Here is a 21,159-nt window from a genome sequence, read left to right on the forward strand (position 1 = left end):
AGTGTTCAGCAATTTCATGCAGAAGCCATGAAGTGTTTCATCAACAAATAGTAAATAGTGAGGATTGATTCATTAAAAAAAAAAAATTAACAAATAACTGTAGTCACTAAAGCCATCTATCTACCTACCTACCGACCTATATATCTAAGACACCAAATAGTTTCATTCTGAGCACATATTTAACAGGTCCATAATGTGTGAATAGTATTGTTTTTGTTTTTACTGTAAATGTGTGTATATGAGCAAGTATGGTTTATCAAATGCCATTACTTAAAGGGACGCTCGATTGACGTTAACGTTGGCACTTATATAATAGGTTTGCATGTAAAAAAGACATCAGTACTAAAATGCTCCCCCCTAAGACTGTGTAGTGATTAAAGGGTTTTGGGGTTTTTTTTGGTGATGAGATTTACGACAAATTGGCAAGCGCCATTTTGGACCTCAGCTTGTTATTTTATTCCGGTTTCATCACTGCAGGGAGGCAAGTGAGGTAATATTGCTTGCTTTGTCAGTTCTGTTGTCTAAGACGTCGACCGATCGCCACAAAAATGCAAATGCATACTATACTCTTGTGCATTTCAACATTTGATAGTGTAAAAGCGTTCTTCACAAATATAAACCTGCCACAGAGCGGTCAATCCTTTTGATATGTTAAAGTGGTCATAGGTAGGGATGCCCACATGAATTTTAGTGAGAATTGATCACCGTTTTTGGACGTTATGAGCAATGAAAGAACAATGATTTCCAATGGAGAGTTTGTAATCGGTCCCTTTAGTGAGTGACTCTTGCAGTACCATGGGTGGAGCGGAGGGGGGTGTGGCGTTATTCCTCTTTGAAATTAGGCGTTTTTCAAGTTGTCACTTACTACCTAATTTCTCCAAAATAAATGGAAAAAAAAAAATGTTAGTGAAAAATCGGCCATCTTGGCTGGACCGATGCTTTAAGATGGATTCCCACAGAAATTAAATAGTAGTGGCTGACAGAGAAAAAAGTAAATGTTACAAGTAGCTCAACAAACAAACTGGAGACACCTTGTTGGGTACAGAATCCGAGAGCAAAAATGGATACTGATATAGGACCTTTAAGGGCTAACAATATCATTGAAACTAGTAATTTTTGTTTCCGTTCCCAAATCGAATCCCCTCCTCAACTCTCTTTGCAGTTTTAGCATTGGCTGTTGCCACTGCAGATGCTACTTTTTATCAACGTACGAATGTGCCATGTAACCTGATTAGGAGGATGTTCTACAAGTAATTTAGATGAAGGCTGTGACCAATCACTTTTTGACTGAAATGTGGATTAATTGACTATGGCACTTCATTTTTACTCCCATTACTTTCATCCACGTTGTTTCCCATAAACAGCCTTGAATTCAGGGATTTCTACTGTCTGCAAAATGTCATAATGTTTTTTTCAGCCTATTCAGTTTGAATGTAGTTAGCAGCATTATTGATTATTATTATTATTATATATATTATTATATATTATTATTTATGCATCTGCTCACATGAATGATGCAGTCGTGTCTAACGAGAACTTTTTTTTCCAGCTGGATTCAGGTCAAGCAACTCTGGGACAAAGAGTAACCGCTTTTCCAATTGTATTTCATTTGGTAGTTACACAAGTATAACTATGTAAATGGTTGATATTTTATAAGTAACCTGGTCCACTCTTAGATTATGGACACTCTGCTGAATATAAACTGTTTAGATTTGAAACATTATACAGCCCCTCCAGCGACACCCCAAAACAACATCACAACCCCCTCTCTCTTTTAAAGAATTATGATTGGAAAATGATTTGGTTTCTGAACAGGAATACCATGCCCAATTGGAGGAGATGCAAGTTTCCATACGACAACTGGAGGAGGACCTGTCAGCTGCTCGTCGTCGTAGCGACCTGTACGAGGCAGAGTTGAAAGAGTCTCGGCAGAACAGTGAGGAATTGAAGAGGAAGGCTGGAGATTATCAGCATCGGTTGCAGAAGGTGTTCCATTTTCACTTCGGACCTTTTATTTCATGCCCGTAAAGTTGGGTTGAGAATTGTTTTTTTTTTTCCCCACTGGTAGTCATTATTTGAAAGGAAGCACACTGACACGTAGGTATGTTTTTTACAGGCCAAAGAGCAAGGAAAAGCAGAGGCAGATGAGCTCATCACCAAGATGGAAAAGGTACTTTGTGGAGCCCATTTGCAGTCCAAGACTATTTTGGACTGCCGTAGTTTCAGAAGAAAATCAGATAGTCTGCATATTTCAAACTGTGATTTTGTTTTTAGACCAATTTGGAGCAGCAGGCAAAGCTCCATGATCTTCAAGAGAAGCTTGCCAAGGTAGACAATCCTTGTTTGGAAATGATCAATTCATTATGCTCGCTTAAACAAAAGAACAAAAACACCATTATAATCTTGCAGATAAGAGTATAGAAGCTTGCATTATCATCTGCAGCTGTTCAAGGCACACGGTACATTTGCCAGGGATTCAGGAAATAGTGTTGAACTGCAAAGGTTTGTGCATAACGGATACTTTAAGCATATAGGCTGAAGAACAGAACGGAGAGAGTTGTGAAAAATTCTAGAAATTACCTGCTTTGAGTGTGGTGGTGATTTGTTTGAAAGAAAATCCTAATCATCATTGTCTTTCCAGATGATTAGTTTTAGTTTGGTCCAAATGGACACAGCAGAGTAAATGCAAGTCTCTGATGTACTAAGCAAAAAAATGAAACTTAACATCAACCTTTTATATTAAAATGACTGTGGGCCTCTTCCTCTTCCAAATGCCAAGGAGTCAAGACGTATAATTCAGGATACTGAAAACAAATACAGTGAACCCTCGGTTATCGCGGTTAATGGGGACCGAGACCACTCGCGAAAACTGAAAATCCGCGAAGTAGCGGCGCACCTTCAAAAATGCTTAAAGAAAAAAAAAAAAAAAATATATATATATATATGTATATATGTGTATATATATATATATATATATATATATGTATATATGTGTATATATATATATATATATATATATGTATGTATGTATGTGTATATATATATATATATATATATATATATATATATATATATGTATGTATGTATGTGTATATATATATATATATATATATATATATATATATATATATATATATATATATATATATATATATATATATATATATATATATATATATATATATATATATATATATATTTATTTCCTTTAAAAATTCCCAGGGGAATGTTTCTAGTTATTAGGTGAGACGTGTGATAAAATTGTTTGTGGTGACAGAACTTTATTTACCATTAGGAACCAAAATTAATTGACATGTAACACAAATTCCTAGGCATTAAAATCCAGTTCTGAAGCTACAGACCACCTTCAAAGCATGAAGATGGCCAAAGAGCGCATGGAACGAGATTTAGAAAGGCTACAGAACAAGGAGGACTCCAGTGACAGTCTGCGAAGACGTCTCCGTGAGACTGAGGTACGTAAACAAACAAACTCTTATTCTTATTCTTTTATGATATAATATTACTTTGCAGTGTGTATAAGAAACATTTTTGCTCATACTGTTATATCACTAGAACTGACTTGGTTATCTATTAAGCACTGAAACAACACTCCCCTCCAAAATATTGGAACTGTAAAGCCAACTCTTTATTTTAAAATATGAATATGAGACAAGGGATCAGTATTTAGGCATTTCAATCCAAATAGTTATGTCTGATTCTGATACAAAGCTTAGAGCACCTTTTCTTTTGTAATTAATCCACCCATTTTTATGTGAGCAAAGATATTGAAATATGGCTGTGACTGTTGTTTTTGGTTGCCCAAGTGTTTTGCTGGTCTAGACTTTGTCTAACACTCTGTATACGTCACTTTTGAGGAAGATAACGTTTTCTTTGAACAGACGGCACATCACAATCTCCAGTTACAGAAGAGGTGGTTAAAAATGTGCAGAGGTTCCACAAGAAGATACAAAACATTTATAAGCAAGAACAATATGAAGGCCAGGCTCTATTTTGCCCAAAAGTTCAGAAATATTAGTCAAAAATTCTGCAGCAACATTATTTGCGCTGATGAAACAAGGATAACGTTTACAAAAGTAATGGAAATGTTACAGTTTGGAGAAATAAAGTCTCTGCTCATACACCTAAAAATACGAAGCTCATCCGTGAAACTTGGTGGGAGTAATTTTATAGCTTGCGCTTGCATAGGAAGGCTTACCAATCTTTCTTGATGCAACATAAGATGTCAGCATCAAACTATGAACATAAACCAAAAAAGAAACTACAGAAACATTTTGTCTATAAATGCACAGGAAGAAATTGATACAAACAAAGAATTTTATAATGACAAGAAGACAAACAAAGGGGGATATTTACAGACTGGTCAATTTCAACTGATAAAGAGGAGACCACCCACCTAATAAACCGAAAAGGGTTGTGATGGAATTCTTGAAGTATATCACAAATTAAAAAATGTGGAAGTTTGGAGTTGACAGTGTGTCATAGGATTAATGTATTTGCTGCATGCATAGGATGGAAGTCATATGCTTCAATAATCATGCTCACCTAAATATAAATGTGCGTGCGTGTGTGTTTGGTTGTAAATAATGCATTATAATAATTTGTTTATCCGATCAAAATGTAAGTACCTTGTCTTATATTCATCATGTTTAGATGTCAAATCCCAATCTTTTGAGTCCCCATTGAATTAAAAGATTTGGTCACACAGTTCCTACCCTTTTTCAGTGGAGTGTTGGCTTGCTGTCCCATCGACAGCACATCAGGTTGCAAATGAAATGCAGTGTCTTATATGCAAAACAATTGCAAATTTTGTTTCAACTGTATGTTTAAAGCAGGCTCCTATATTAATTTTGTACAGTTAAGGATGCAGGCCAATTGCAAAGACTGCCCAAACCACCATGCCAGTCAGTGAAAGGATGTTTGCATTTGTGTGGTTGTGTACAGGATGGTAGAAAGACACTTGAGAATCAGGTGAAAAGGCTCGAGATTGTTGAGCGACGCGAGACCAAAATGAAGGATGACATCCAGAGCAAAGGCCAGCAAATTCAGCAGATGGCAGATAAAATTCTGGTAACCCATTTTTCATCTCTAAAATAATCAGGGGAAGCGGGAGATTGACTTTTTTCATCTTGGTACAGAAAATGTTTAAATTTGCATATTTGCATCCTTTCTGACTTCAGTATACAGTTTATCCTGAAGCATCTATTATAACTTTTGAATTGTGGTTCAACAGAATTAATTGAAAAACTCATGAGACGGTCCTTGACAAAATAATTGTGCCCCTCCAAAAGATTGAAAATAATTTGATCATAAGGGCTCGTTCATCCAAGCTGTGAAACTATATTCCGTGAAGGCTACCATCATTTTGGTCCAGGTCTGTTTCATGAGTTAGTTTTTTTTAACTGGTAAGTCTGTTGAACCACTATTCAAAAACACTTATCTGATTATCAATGTTTAATGTTCATGCAAATTGGATTTATCATTAACATGATTATTTTTTTCTTTCATAAATAGAGTGGCACCAATTATTTTGTCCACATGTGTATTGCCAGCTTTGTGCTCAGTGTTTCGGGAAAACTGTGTGTGTTGGTGCAATGGTGGTTACTAGCTTGGTATAAATTTTGTCACTTGACAGCAAATGCATTGCTCTGCAAATAGGAGAAATGATCATTGTCAGAACAGGACTAACTTTTTGCATCATGGCTGATAATAGACCACAACTGTTCTGTGTAAAGAAATTCAGATAGAAATTCAGTCAGATATCCTAGGTCTTGTTTTGTCTCATCTGATGGTCTGCTGTAATGTTAATGTTAGCGTCAACATTGCATTGTGATGGTTGGTGATACTGGGACAAACTGGCACACCTACTTTCTTATTCAACATAAAAAAAATCACCATCTCTTTGTTCTCTTTACACTTTTTTGTTTTTTTTCCTTCTTTTTGGCTACCCTGATCGATAACTTCATGCAATGTTCTTTTAATGTGCTATTGACGTCTGCTAAAAGGGCGCTCTCCGGCGCCCCACATGACATTGCAAAGATTTTTTAGAGTGGTGTCATTGATACTGACTAATATCAGGCGTCTGTCGGTGGTGGGGCCAACCTGCCAGCTTGCTGGACACACAATGAGTAGGGGAGGGGAAGGAAGGGATTTGGGGAGGAGCGAAGGGGAAGGGAGCATCCCTTGCAAGCAGGTTGCAAATTAATGAATGTAGAGCAGGCATCACCAAATGATTCGGACCGGACCCATGGCCAATCTATGATGATTTTTTTTCAGGGTGCATTCGCAAACGTTGGCGCTGCAATTCTAGTAAATACGAAAAAGGCGTCACTGATTTGAGCCAATCAAATCTTTTCGTTTACGATCCACTGCCAATTGCGCAGAGAGTGCTGCTGACAGTATGCCTTGCTAAAAAGTTAGCGAGGTCGATGCGTCTTGTTTTAAATGAATGGACGGAGAAATTTAGTTTCGTTCTGGCTGCAGCCCATTCAAAACCAGTGTGCTTCATATGCTCTGAAACCGTCGCAACATTTCGAAGCGCCACTACGAAACAAAGCACCGCCCTTTTGTGCACAGTTATCCGCTGAAGTTTGAGGTGAGCGCATGCAAAAACATCGAACTTCGAGTGCAGTACAACAGATGTTTACATTTTCGTTTACATCCCAGCGGCATGCAAACGAATATTCAGTCGAAGTATCATGGATTTTGGGGAAACATAAAAAAACGTTCAAGTGATGGGGAAGTTGTGAAGGAGTGCTTAAATGCGGTTGCACAAACATTATTTAAAGGAAAACACAAAGCCCAGATGTGTGAAATAACCTCCCAAATCCCAATGGCCCTGACTCCGTTCCAACCCAGATTTAAGTCACTGGCAGGGCACTCACAAACTCATTTTTCTCATAAAGAGAAGTTAAAAAAATATTCAAAAGAAAAAATGGTCTCAAAGCTCTTTTTGAATTAGTTTTTCATGAGGACAGCCATTTTTATTGATTGTGTACTGAACATGTTGACCTGGTTTACTTGGATAAGTTTTTTTTTAGGCTGATAAGATGTTAACTCAATGCTTAGCACTTTATATATTTCTGCAGGAGATATTTTACTGTTTTTTTCTGGAAGTGGCACCCTTAAATTCCTGGAGCCACATTTTCTTGAATGTGAAATAAACGCCTTCTATTTGTTTGACTGGCAAAGGTGTTTAATGGGAACATTGCTAAATATTTAGTATATAAGTGCGCTCTGTTGAAAATGACTAAATATTGAAACTATATAAAAATGTGAACATAGGCCAGGCATTAAGGGAAGTTGGACTTTGGTTTGGACCTTTTAATTGGGAGAAATTTTTGTCGTGGACCTCTGTGACTTTTAATTGAATACCTCTGATGTAGAGAAACAGTGGTGACTGCTACAATATATTAATAACTCCACAGCAATTTATAAAATTCTTCTCACGCTAGCCTATATGTGGCCTGATAATGGGGGCAGTATTAGTAGATTGGCGTCAAGCACATTTACATAAGAAATATGGGATCCGGCCTTCCTGCGTAGAGTTTGCATTTTGCGTGGATTTTCTCCGGAATGTTGTCTTCCTCCCACATTCCAAAAACATGCATATTAAGTTCATTGAAGACTCTAAATCATGGGTGTCAAACTCATTTTAGCTCAGGGGCCACGCAGTCTTTTACCAAGTAGGCCGGACCAGTAAAATTATGATCTATAACGAAATGCAAAAGACGTCAATATGTAAATATGTAGAGTAGCGCTGTTTGCATGCGGTCCCTATCAAAATATGTGGTTGTACTAGTTGAAATGCCAAGAATTGAATTGAATACAGCAAGGCTTCAATACCTCCCATTTAGCATTTTAGTTTTACCAAAAGAAATGCCTCATCTTGTAGTTGCGCAAATGTTTCATTCAACATTTGATAACTCAGTCTGAACACAAGGTGGAACCCACGTAATGACTTAGAAGTGTCTTTGACAGACGAAAGAAACTCACAGAGAAGAAATTATGTCACGTTGAATACTGCAGCGGTGTGTGCTAAACTAAGCTCACCTGAAAAAGTAAATAAATAATGATAATTAAAAAAAAAGAAAAAAAGCACTACAAGACTCAGCTGTCTGGTGCTGGCCCAGATTGCGACCTTTGCCCAGTGTGAATCTCTTTGCGGCGATCGAAGGCTTTTTTCTGCGCAGAGCAATGGTGCTCAATGCTAACGTGGACGCTAGTGTCGTTCCCTACTTTCTATCACGTCAGCAGTCATTGTTTGCTTGTTAAAAATTGAAGAGTGATTCAATTGCCGTAATAAGGAAGAGCCCAGCCCACAAGTGTGTGTGTGCATTGAAATGTTTTTGTGACATTCACAAACATGGAAGGGGCCAACACTTTGCCCGTACGAACTCGCTGTAGAGGAACGGTTATGTCACATCTACAAAATTTGCTCATCGATGGTTCCCAGAATGCATTGTATGGTGCAATGCATTAATCAATGAAGTTATAAGGATGTTAATCCTTGTCATATATGATTATGATACCAGTAGCACAGTGTGTCATATTGAACACATTTATGTTTGATTTACGTAGCACAATACTTTTAATTTTTTATTTTTTTTTTTTTAATAAATCAAACCGTGACTCAAATTTGTGTGTTAAATAGCAACATCAAGGCCAGCTCCTCATTCAACTTGCTATGCTCATTTGAACATGGCTTTAAATATCAATAAAAGCACTTTGTCTTACGGAGTGATCACTTCAATGGAATGAATGTTCAATACAAATGCAAAGATTTGATGTTTTGGTGAAACTGTATTGATTTAGGTATAGATATATATTACTCATATGTAATTAAGATCGGACATTTGGCTAATTGGGCCTGTTTGTTCAGTCGGGCGGTACTTATTTTTATTCTCTACTAAATCTTTTCGCGGGCCAGATTAAACCCGTTTGCGGGCCTTATCCAGCCCGGGGGCCATATCTTTATGTTGCTCTAAATTGTCCTTAGAAGGGAATGTGAATGTGAATAGTTGTTCGTGTATACAGTATTAGAATTAGAAATCCCTTTATTGTCATTGTACTCAAGTGTGCAACGAGATTAGAGGAAAGAAAAAAAAACGATGTCCTGGCGGGTATATCGATGTTGTGCCTCAGTTGGTGCCAATAAGAGCAAGCAAACACTAATAAAAAGTAATAAGGAGCACTGGGAGGGAGAGCTGTTAGCCGCTGCGTCTATGCGCGCCGCCATCTTGGATCGGAACTATCTTCCCTGCGATTGATAGTCTTCAATTCACCTCACCCGTTCCTCAAGAATATAAAAGCTGTAAATAATGGATGGGTGACATATAAAATGTCAATTTTGTCTGAATGACTCTTGGTACTACAAAATGAGCCAGCCTTTATCTGTGATTTGTGTAGGAGCTTGAGGAAAGTCTGCGAGATTCGCAAGCCACTGCACAGCGGTTGGAAACCCATCTCAAACAGAAGGAGAAGCTCTATGAAGATAAGATTAAGGTCAAATAAGATCATTTATGCTCATTGTGCAATGAAAAACTGAAACAAGAGAATGCATGTCTAATGTTAGCCAGTCTTGCTTTTGTCAGTTGAACTGCAGGTGTACATCTTTTCGCCATTCTTTGTCCTGTGAAATGATATTCTGGTTTTGTGGGTTGCCTGGCAGGTACTGGAGTCTCAGATGAAGGCGGACATGGCTGATAAAGAAATGTTGGAATCCAGTCAGAGTAAATATGAGGAGGAGGTGCGGGAGAAGTGCAGCATCATCAGTGAGCAGAAGGCGGTAAGAGCTGACTCGCTTGGAAGTGACACTATTCCGGGCATATTTTCACATTTATCACACTGACATAGATTTCTCGTTTACATTATCTGGCCTTGTTCATTGTAGAGGTGCAAAACAACCCAGTCCCTAGGTCCACATTAAAACTCTTTACCTCCTAGTTATTATTTCAAGTCTAATAATTTTCATCTAGACCATAAATGCAATGGAATCTAAGATGAACAGTCTGGAGCAGAGAATTGCTGAGCTGTCTGAGGCCAACAAACTAGCAGCGAACAGCAGCATCTACACCCATAAAAATATGTAAGTAGTGATTGCAGTCTATATCTCTTGTCTATGCTCTGTACAGTATGCTGTTTTTAGCATTTTATTTCAGAACCTTTGGATGTGTTGTAATGGCAGGAAAGCCCAGGAAGAGATGATCTCAGAGCTTCGCCAGCAGAAGTTCTACTTGGAGTCTCAGGCTGGGAAGTTGGAAGCCCAGAATGCCAAACTTGAGGAGCATCTGGAGAAAACAAGTCACCAAGAGCATACGCACAAGAGTCGGGTTTTAGAGCTGGAAACCAGGCTCAGAGAGGTTCATATAGAATGAATGAAAAATAGATATTGTGATTGGATGGGTGGCTAGATAGATGGATAGATAGCAGAACTGGGCACTTGACACTTTTTTGCCGTCAGTCCCCCGCCCTCCGGCCGCAATCCCGGCCTCAACCGTATTCATCGAAATGTATTCCTCCTCCCACACACAAATAGAAAAAACACCCCCCTCTTGTAATGGTATGCCCCTGTAACAGGCGGGAGGCGCGGATTACGTTATGTCAAAATAAGGAAATAGAGTCACGCTTGAACGCACAGTCTCACGTCTCTTCATACACAAACAGTTGGCTGTGCTGCTTTTGACACGTTCTGAGGAAATTTTTGTTGTTTGCCCGTTTCATGAGTAGGTTCATCACACGCACGATGGCCGATTCGTGGGTCGGACTAAAATCCACCTCCGGCCTTTGTTAATCGAACCCTTTTTTAAAATTTGTCAGCCGCCCCAAAATTGGACGTCTTGCCGGGCCGGAGTGTCGGACTGTTTCGCTCCCATAATGGAATAAGATAAATAGATAGATATAGCTTATATACACACAAAAAAATTGATTTGTTTTGTTGGTTATAAATTAGTTATTTTGAACAACAGCTAACCTGGTAACACATTTCATGGTGGTTTAATTTTTTACTCCTGGTTGAATCAGCATCTTTACCTAACATGCTGGGTGTTTTACGGGTATAGACACTGGGCACCTGACAGGTTACAAAAAGTAGAAATTCTATTTTCACCTTTACCAGTTCATTACTGATGTTTAATGTCTTACTGGGATCTTGAGAACAATGAAAGAAATGAATGCACAGTAACTATTTAAGGCAATGTTGCGAATGCCCCTTTCAAAACATGTTCCGGTCATGGTTCTCCTCCCTGAATGTGGATTCTCCCTCCATCTGAATTCATAGATTGGACTGGAACATGAGGAACAGAAGCTGGAGATCAAGCGGCAGGTGACAGAGGTAACACTGTCATTACAAGAGCGTGAAGCGCAGATTACCAACCTCCAGGCGGCTCGCCGCGCTTTGGAGAGCCAACTGCAGCATGCCAAGACTGAGCTCGAAGAGACCACTGCTGAGGCTGAGGAGGAGATCACCGTGCTCAGAGTGAGATATGAATGGAAATGGAGGAAACTATTTTTGATGCCATGTTACTCAGGTGCTGGAATGTGACTGTCTCTCTCTTGTCAAATCTGTCAGGCACACAGAGATGAGATACAACGAAAGTATGATGCTTTGAGGGACAGCTGTGCGGTAAGCAGCACAATATATTTCCATCTTTCCATGAATATACGGGTTGCCATCTACTGATCAAAGTTATTGTTGTGCATGTTAACGTGTCTATACTGAAGTAATACAGTGCATATAAAAAAAAAGCCTATAAAGCCCTGTTCTGTTTTTCCCATCATTAATATGATCTATAACCTGGATAACAATTAAAAGATATATGTATATTTGAGCGCAAGTAAAAATTCACAACTGGTGCAATGTGGTTGTTCAAGGTTGTATAACCTCTATGCACACGGACGGCTGCTACCCTTTAAAGTGCTGATTAACCCCAAATGGATTCAGCTGTTCTAGTAGGCTTTTTCTGAACATTTTGTAATCGCATCTTTGAGCACAGGCCAAGAGTGCTTCTATGGAATCAGACAGATCTTATAGTTCAAAGGTATCTGTCAGGAGGATTCACACACTTTTGCCAAGGCATTCAACACAGTGAAGACAATCATCACCAAGTGGTGCGGTGATATGACCAAAAACTGGTCAACCCTCCAAAAGTGATGAAAAGACCAGAATAAAATAGGTCAGAGATTACCAGGTTTCAACAGCAGGATTGAAGCAGCTTCAAATATTCCTGGCAAGTACTAGATGTTTAGTACATTCGACAACGATCTCCCATCTTCCGCAGACGTCGGTATATGCGGCAAGACGGAAGCCTCATCTAATAAAATACACTTGGAATCTCCCAAACGCATGTGGGAAAATGTGTTTTGGTCCATTAAAACCAATTTTGAGCTTTTTGGCAATAATTTCCAAAAGTGTATGTGGCGCAAACGCAACAGTGCTCATCAGCAAAAGAAGACTCTGTGCCTACAGTGGTGGTGGCATCTGTCATGCTTTGGGGCTGTTTTTTGCGAGCTGAAAGCGGGGCTGACAAGGCTATTTTTTCACATCACAAAAAGCTTCAATTTGAAAAGGGGCGTGTCAACGTTTTATAGCCACTGTATAATACCATATGGTGTCATTCAGCACAATGACCTTCACTGCAATGAAAATGAGAAGTAGTGTTTGTAATTGTAGTTTAGTCACCAGATTTTCTTTTTCTTCTACTATTACTACATATTTCTATTATACTGAAAATAGAAAGAACAAATGAAACACAGATTCAGCTGCTTAGTCACCAGATGGAGACCCACAAAGGTGGCTAGTGTGCAGGTGATGTATACTAAAGATGTTCTGAGTCGAAACACGACAGACAACTCATTTATGCATGTACAAGATTTGCTTCTTATGTCCTTCCCCTGCTCCCTTGAATATATGCCCGTTCTCCTGAGAGCTTATTGGGGGGGTTCTTAACATGCCCCTTCATCAGACTCAAACGGTGGCAAGAGTGAGCTTGGTGATTAGAGTAGGAAGACATGATTAGCTGATGAAATGATGAGGCTGTTATATTTCTGATTTAAACCCCGAAGACTGGTTACGGATGCAGCTGTTGAGAAAGCGCTGCATGTTTTTGTGTTGCTGGTAAAATGTCAGTCTTCTTAACTTTTGACAGGTGATCACTGACCTGGAGGAACAGCTGACCTCACTAACTCAGGAGAATGCTGAGCTGAACCGCCAGAACTTCTACCTGTCTAAGCAGCTGGATGAAGCGTCCGATGAGCGAGAGGACCGACTGCAACTTAGCCAGGACGTGGACCAGCTTCGTCGAGAGGTGGCTGACCGTGAGATGCACCTTAACAACCAAAAACAGGTAAGGTGCTACTAGTTGGTTTCGCTGTAATTATTTTTGCAGTTTGCAGTGGAATTATTGGTATTTCTCAATGATTTTCCGCTATAAAGAATATAAATGCATTTTAGGGTTGTGCTCATCATATGTTCTCGTTTGAATTGTAGTTTTAGCAATACGCCACATTGACAGTCAGCCAATTCATTTTAGTTAGCAACATTACAGCTGAGATTGGTCAATTTTATTTTTACCTGTGAGGAAGCCATGTGACATTGGGTAACCCATCAAATTCAATACAGGATAACAATGGGGGTCTTTTTTGCGTTCCGTGTCCTGCAATGTTCCTGTTAATTTCAAAGCGACACATTTTGAGTGGTACATTTATTTTTTTTTTATCACTGGACTGCAGTCTCGCTCCATCCTTTACTCACCATAGCACGAGAGTTGTCGCCTCCACTTATGGTTGCCTCAAAGTAGGATGGTAGAAATTTGTATTTTGGAATGTTATAACAAAACCATCAAAGGTGTTTCCATAAACATAAAACAACAATGTATTTCTCTGTTGGAACTATGCTCATGTCTATTGCATTTATACAGTTTCTAAACTATCTTTTCTAGTAAACAGTTTGGCAGGCATTTTAGATTTAGTCATAGTCATTTGGATGTAAATTCTTATTAGTTTTTACCACATTTAGTCATTCCTATTTGTGGTAGTTTCAGTCTAGATTTACTCAAAAATGTTTTAGCCCGTTTTAGTTAAAAATAGGCATACAAGGTTTCCACCCAATTGCAATGACTTTCTGGTGGACTGTTAAGGCTTATGCATTACAAATAATAAAGTGGAAACAGTGGAATCAATGCGTATTGCTTCAAAATAAGCAGAGAACCAAAACATTTTATTTGACAACTGGTGTGGCTTTATTTCACTTGAAGCAACATAAAATAAAAAAAAAAACGTTTTAAAAGCATAGACTTGTAGTAGACTAGTTTTGATGATGTGTGAGAGCCGAGACGAATGACCGCAGACGTGGTCGTGTTTTGTTGTGCTGGTGTGCGCAACAGTGCGTGTGTTCTGCTTGCTGTCCTGGTGGCGGGCGTGCCCAAACGTCGGATAGGTTGCACCAACATCGGAATTTTTTGGAAAGACAGATTACATATAAAATAGGAAGGGATGTCATAAATTTTGAACGTCTGATGGACCACACGCTAACAATTTTGTCCTGTCTCGTCTCGTCTCCAAAAATGCATGCATGTCATGTCATGTTTTTGTCATCAAAGAGCCATGAAAAAAAGGGGCGTTAACGGAATATTTTCATCATTGTCGACAAAAACAACACTGCTTGTAAATCATTAATTACCATTTATAAGCAGCATTTGTTTGTGAAATAAGATAGCTGTTGTAGTGGCAACTCTTTCGGGTTTACTTGCCACTGTAGGAGCGGGTGAATAATAACTAGCCTGACGCGACAAAACTTCCAACTCAGGATCTTCGTTTCACAAGTTTACTAATATTTCCATAACTCAAACATGACGTGGTCGAGGTCGTTGATCGATGTGGCTTGAGGTCGCTGATCGTGGTTGCCGCTGTCGGCGCTCGTTGACCAGCGTCGGTGGTGTGGCTGTCACAGTGGCTGTCAGAGTTCGCTGATCGGCGTCGTTGTTGGAGTCGCTGCTTGCGTCGAGGATTGAAGTCGCTGCTTGGCGTCGGTCAGAAAAACTTTGTCACCACCACCCGACCTTCTGAATGTGCGTTTTAGGCACGTCACATGACTACTATTTATACGGCATGTCACATGACTACCTTCTCACGTGTGGCTCGTTAGGTAATCAATACCGTTTCTAAGACACGCAATGCTAAACTAAATTTTCTTCCTTCATAAAATACAATTATGCATCTCAATAATGTTTAAATAATAATAATGAATTCCAAATTAGAAAACATTCCTCAATATGGCTCTTACAGCTGTGTTTCAACCAAGTACATTTTGCCAAATCTTTTGATCTTCTTGGAAGACTTAATGTTGAGGCGTATTTCAGGTGGGTTGGATGGTTGAAGCAAGTGGGAACAAGGACGTGTTGGCAATTTTACACTTGTTCAGTTGGGTTAAGGTCAGATTTATGGCGAGGCCACCGCAGTATCTCATCTTTGTACATCTGCATTGGCGTTCATTGATGACAAGCCTATTTTCTTTTTCCCAGCGATGGAGACGCCGCCCAAGGTGCATCACACCATCAGACTATAATTATGGCATCTGATTGTCCCCATCCAACCATCCATCCATTCTATACCACACAAGGGGGTTGGGTCGCGGGGGCAGTAGCTTAGGCAGAGAAGCCCAGGTTGTCCCCAACTAGGCCAATTGGATTCTGACTACCCTCCCTGACCCAGACACAAACACGCACACACAGGCACCTACAAACATACACACACGCACGCACACAACAAAGTGTCACGAGTAAAAAGAGAATGAGCTTTTTGGGATGATTGGCGAATGCAATGCAAATATGTACTCAGGTGTGCTGCATATCCCCCGACTGCATATTCCCTATAAATGGGACAGCATTTTAAAGTCAACCAAAGCCGATTTCATATTGTAAAATATTTGTTTTATTATTTACTGAACACCAATTTTCAACCTTCTATTTTTTACTTTTTTATTTTATACTCTTAATGATGTGCTACTGTTATTGTGCCATCTCCTCTTGGAATTTAATTGACAGCAGTTTAAGTGAGATTTCTCATCATTTTTGCAAACATCCCACCCACATTCTCTAATGTATGAAAATACGATAATTGCGAGGACACTCTCATAGATTGCTGTAAAGCGACAACTGTTCTGTAGTCAAGCAACATTGTAGTCTGATGGTTTGGATTATTCTGTACCGAATTACCCCAAGAAGAAAAGTGTGTATGTATTTATATCCGCCACCGATGGTTTTTCAGTTCAGTCTGCTTTCTCTTCCCACCTCCCACTCATAGCCAGTCAGACGCTGGGTTTTCACTAACATGCATTATGTGATATCTGCACAACCTGTGACAGGAGACCAAGACATCTCTCCCAGCTCTGACAGTGCAAAGTGTAAATCAGGCAGCAGAATAATTCTGTATTCCAATGTGTAATATTCCGGTTGGAGCTGAGCGGCAAGACAGCGAGGAGGCTGTGCGATGTGTGCACCGCTCCTGTGGGAGGATGTGTGTGGGCGTCCAGTAGCGCTCTCAGTCCTGCCTGTTGTGTAACCAGCAATGGAAGGAATAGACGAGGGATAGGGTGGTGTGTGGGAGGGAGGGATGTGTCATCCCCATCACTCCCAGGTCGTGTCAGCTGTGGAAGCATTGGACTTCAGAGAGCTGTGGTGATGCTGCAAGACCAGCACAGGCTATATTTATCCCGCAACATTTAAGAACAGCTTTTTGTGTAGGCCTTGCGATGCAAAAAGAAAAATGTCTTGCGTCAAACTTTGTTATTTAAGACACCACACAGGTATTGATGCTATTTCAGAACAACATTTATGACTTTTGGTCCTGTTTGTTAATGGACTTGAATCATTTGTGTTTGTTGAGGTTTTATTTTAGGCCCAGCACCATTGTACATATATTTTTTTTGTAAATGAATGCTATGGAAAAATGCCTCCACCATTCTTTTCCATAATCTTGAATAATTATCATGTGGAATACTCTGTGAGCACAGTTTTGATTGAATCACGGCAAGTCATCATCATCATGGCACAGCTGGACTTGATTCCTTCGGCTGGACCATCCTAAAACCTGCCTACTGTCCTTGTCGTTTGTTTTCCTAATTCTGCTCTGTAATCATTTTACAAAACCAACTGATATTTGCACGAGTTTATAATACAATTTGATGCTATATACTTTTAGACTAGAGAATGACTTATTTTGATGGCTAAATCATCTACTCATCCATGTCAGTAGTTTTTTTTTTTCAACCTTTTGGCCCCAGTGATGGCAGCTGTTTCCTCCTAAAGGTCTTATGACCCACTAAAAAGGGCATTGCTGAACTCCTTTGGCACCTTTTTCACTGAGACCTCCCCAAAACTGTTGTTTACCGCAACTCTAGAGGGCAAGCACTGATTGAGGCAAGAACTTTGAAGGATATCATGACATCTTGGGGCCTAAAGTCAGCTTCACTGTGACATGTTGCCAAAACGTTTTTTTTTCTTTCCTAGGCTTTCCATTTTGTAGTTGGTTCAACCAGTAAGCAATAATTAGTGAACACAGTGATCCAATGTTGGAGAAAAGTAACAAGATGTTTATTAATGTGATTTGACCTTACTATGGTGTTGAACAGAATTTTATTGCTGTCTGTGGGTAAGCATAAACGAAAGACTTTTTTTTTTAGAAACTGTTATCAGGCAATTCAGTTTTGCAACAAACTACTGCGGCAATAATAAACATCCTGTCTCAAAACTACAAAGCAGAAAGTTTTAACTACGACTTTAACAAAGATGCATCTTATTTGTGGGGGTTTTGGTGCTAGGAGAATCACATTACCAATCTAGTCTTTGCTTCTTTTTAATGTTCCTCAATTTTTCCACGACTAAATGATGAATCTATGATTGGAAAGTTAATGGACCCAATGTTAAAGGCTTAGGATCAGCATTTAAATCTTCCCTGCTCAAACGTGATCCCTCAGTGTCGCTTATACGGTATGTGCGACTAATGGGTAAAAAAACATTATTTATTTATATTTTTTGGGTGTGTCTTACCAGTACACTGAGCAGACCTAGTTGTACTGTAATGTCAGTGTCAATCCAAATTCTGTATTATTTTTGTGAAGAAAGTAAATAATCAAAGCGCATGATATAACCCAAGTCTCCACTTTTGTTCAGAACCTTGAAACATTGAAGACCACATGCACCATGTTGGAGGAACAAGTCCTGGAACTTGAGACATTAAATGATGAACTCCTGGAGAAGGAGAGACAGTGGGATGCTTGGAGGGCAACACTAGAAGATGAGAAGAACCAGGCTGAGAGGAGGACAAGGGAGGTGCAAAGAATGCTGGACACTGAGAAACAAAACAGGTGAGTAGAAAAAACGCTGGCTGTAATTTACACAGTTTACTCAAGGTTTAATTGTATTCTATTCCCACTTTTAACACAGTTTCCCATTAAAACTTTGAAAAGTGGAAAGCATATTAAGACTGGTTCAGTGCATCCATTATTTAGGTTTAGTTTGTCACACCAGCTGCAATCAGTCTTGATCTATCCAATGTAATCACAATACCTGCTACATATTTAGAAAGAATAATAAGTGACCTTCTCTGCATTGGTGGGTAGTGTTTGCTATTAATGTTTTGCTTGCCGCCACCTACACTCACTGGATGCAAAAGGATTATTCTGTCAACGGAGCATCTGTTGGTGTTCTGGATCTAAACGGAATGTATCAAAATGTGGGCAAGTCAAGGCAATTTTGCTACACAAATTAAAACACCCTCACACAACCCTGAAAGAGAACTTAAATGTTTATGTAATTTTCATTGTCACCTTCTTTCGAAATATACCGTACTTGAGCGAGAAAAACATAATTCGAACACATAGTTTTATTGTGTCCTTCAGACTCCGTGCTGAGCAGCGCAGCTCTGAGTCCCGTCAGGCTGTGGAACAGGCCGTTAAAGAGCACAAAGCTGAGATGTTGGCGGTGCAGCAGATTCTCAAAGACCAGAAACTCAAAGCTGAGAGCCTTGCAGACACTGTGAGTGTTTCTGCACTGAAGCAGAAGTATTTAACACCCTCTGTGGTTAGCATATGTTGCAATGAACACATCCTATTTTCTGTCCTGCAGTTGAATGATTTGGAGAAGAAGCATGCCATGCTGGAGATGAATGCGCATAGTTTGCAGCAAAAGCTGGAGAGTGAGAGAGATTTAAAACAGCGGCTGTTGGATGAGGTCCATTCAGTGTTTTCACACGTTCTCATCACAGATCTTTGATGACATAATTAAGTTATTAGCATAACATATTCTAACAGCATGCTGATGGTGTCATTTCTTTTGCATACAAATTGACAAAATAGTCACCAAACACTCATTAAAGTCGTTGCTGTATGTTAGTAATTAAAAGTATTGAAATGCGATATTGTGCCATCTGTTGTTCTATGGTAGCAAGAGAAGCTTCAGCAGCAGATGGATGCTCAGAAGGCCCATATCTTTCGTCTGACCCAAGGCCTGCAAGATGCCCTGGACCAGACTGACTTGCTGAAAACTGAGAGAACTGACCTGGAATATCAGCTGGAGAACATCCAGGTGCTGCTACATATACTGGAGTGGAGTATACACACTCTTACTATACTGTAAACCAAAGTCTATATGCAAATTTAGAGTCTATAAATCCCATGCTATATAAATCTTGTGGTCACCATTCAGTGTATTTGACTGATAAGTGTCCCGTCTACAAAGTTCACGAGGGGCACCAGATCCAGGATTTTGACTTGTTTTCTTTCTTTCTATGTATTTTGCATTCAATACAGATTAGTGAATCAACTGAAGGCCATGCATTTGGTATTTTAAGAGAATACTGGGGATTTACCAGAGCTAATCCCTCTCTTCATACCACCAATATCACTTTGCAATTATTGCAACCATCGATACTATTCAAAACGGCATTATAAAGTAACTGCCACGAACATAATCTGGAGCAGTACAGAATAACTACTTATCTAATAAACTGTCAAAAAATGTAGACAATTTACATGAAATACAATTCATATCTCTTATTATTAAATGGAATAATGTGTTCAGTACGGAGGATGAATTTGAAATCGGATTGGCAAAAGAAACAGTGACAGTGCTCAAGGTTATCGGCGAGCATTACTGATTTTGAAGGCCTTGGGAAGATTACATTCACATGGAAATCCATTGCAGCTGAAATCTGAAACAACAGCATGGTTCAACCCTACGAGTGGCATTATCATTACTGTTATCGGCTGCTGTGACTTCAGCACAGATCATTGAAGCATTATTACCTGATTTCTATTGTGCCCTTTTATTTGAACTTCAAAAGCATGTTCTGTGTCACAAACATACACTCCAATGTTGGTCTTCAGTCATGTTTGCATTATCTCTCTGTATGAAGCCAAGTATTTGAGGAGAAATTCACGGCAGTAGTGATGTTCACTTAGCTCCACCTGCAGGCTGTGTACTCCCATGAGAAGGTGAAAATGGAGGGGACTATCACCCAGCAGACGAAGCTCATAGACTTCCTCCAAGCTCAGGCCCATGGTGGTTCGAAGAAGAAAAAGGTCAGATGACTTTAAAAATTCACTTAACTTTTGTATTTAAATGTGCGTTTAAAGCTCAGACAATACCCTTTCAGAAAAAAGTGTACTCATTTCATGTGCACGGGTTTCAAATATTTTTTCACTGTGAGCCAGATTGCTGTTCTGTTGCCCTCAGATGGCATGAGAGAGTACATCACAAATCAAAGTTTGGTACCAAACTTGTTGGGCAGGTCACGTTCAGTATGGAAAAAAAAATGCATGTCTTTTGGTGGAGTTTTTGTAATGTAAATTGGGTCAGTCCACATTAATTAATAGCGATGTTTAATGCATGCACTTGTTGAAAGCCTCTAGGGGCACCATGTCTGTGTCGGGATTATTTTAAACGGATAACAGAGGAAAAACCTCTATAAATCAGTCCTTCGTGGAATCCAGCTACATTTGGAGAGTTTTGAGTTTGAATTTTCTGTCTTAGAGGTTGATAACTTTGAATTAAACACACGCCGCCACAACCCATTTCTTATTATGTGCACAATTGTTTTCTACTCTACATGGGAATTTGAACAGGTAGGAAAAAAACACAAGGGAAA

The 21,159-nt window shown here is 39.4% G+C and overlaps 1 protein-coding gene across 13 annotated transcripts in view; it reads left to right on the forward strand.

Annotated features, from left to right (window-relative positions):
• citb (citron rho-interacting serine/threonine kinase b) overlaps positions 1-21,159 on the forward strand; it is a 58,992-nt gene that overhangs the window by 21,735 nt on the left and 16,098 nt on the right. For 10 of the 13 annotated variants that reach the window (XM_088301929.1, XM_088301910.1, XM_088301982.1 and 7 more), the window contains 17 exons: positions 1,816-1,986; positions 2,117-2,170; positions 2,275-2,328; positions 3,333-3,473; positions 4,963-5,088; positions 9,427-9,522; positions 9,689-9,805; positions 9,996-10,105; positions 10,205-10,379; positions 11,297-11,494; positions 11,588-11,641; positions 13,164-13,361; positions 18,186-18,379; positions 18,914-19,049; positions 19,140-19,244; positions 19,458-19,598; positions 20,474-20,593. In XM_088301929.1, the coding sequence (XP_088158055.1) occupies positions 1,816-1,986; positions 2,117-2,170; positions 2,275-2,328; positions 3,333-3,473; positions 4,963-5,088; positions 9,427-9,522; positions 9,689-9,805; positions 9,996-10,105; positions 10,205-10,379; positions 11,297-11,494; positions 11,588-11,641; positions 13,164-13,361; positions 18,186-18,379; positions 18,914-19,049; positions 19,140-19,244; positions 19,458-19,598; positions 20,474-20,593 (2,190 nt within the window). The remainder of the gene's footprint in view (positions 1-1,815; positions 1,987-2,116; positions 2,171-2,274; positions 2,329-3,332; positions 3,474-4,962; positions 5,089-9,426; positions 9,523-9,688; positions 9,806-9,995; positions 10,106-10,204; positions 10,380-11,296; positions 11,495-11,587; positions 11,642-13,163; positions 13,362-18,185; positions 18,380-18,913; positions 19,050-19,139; positions 19,245-19,457; positions 19,599-20,473; positions 20,594-21,159) is intronic. The other 3 variants (XM_088301955.1, XM_088302009.1, XM_088302018.1) reach the window with 1 other exon arrangement.

The sequence above is a fragment of the Idiotropiscis lumnitzeri genome, chromosome 1 (assembly GCF_059441095.1).
Source record: "Idiotropiscis lumnitzeri isolate Australia: NSW breed Sydney's pygmy pipehorse chromosome 1, RoL_Ilum_1.0, whole genome shotgun sequence".
Lineage (NCBI taxonomy): Eukaryota > Metazoa > Chordata > Actinopteri > Syngnathiformes > Syngnathidae > Idiotropiscis > Idiotropiscis lumnitzeri.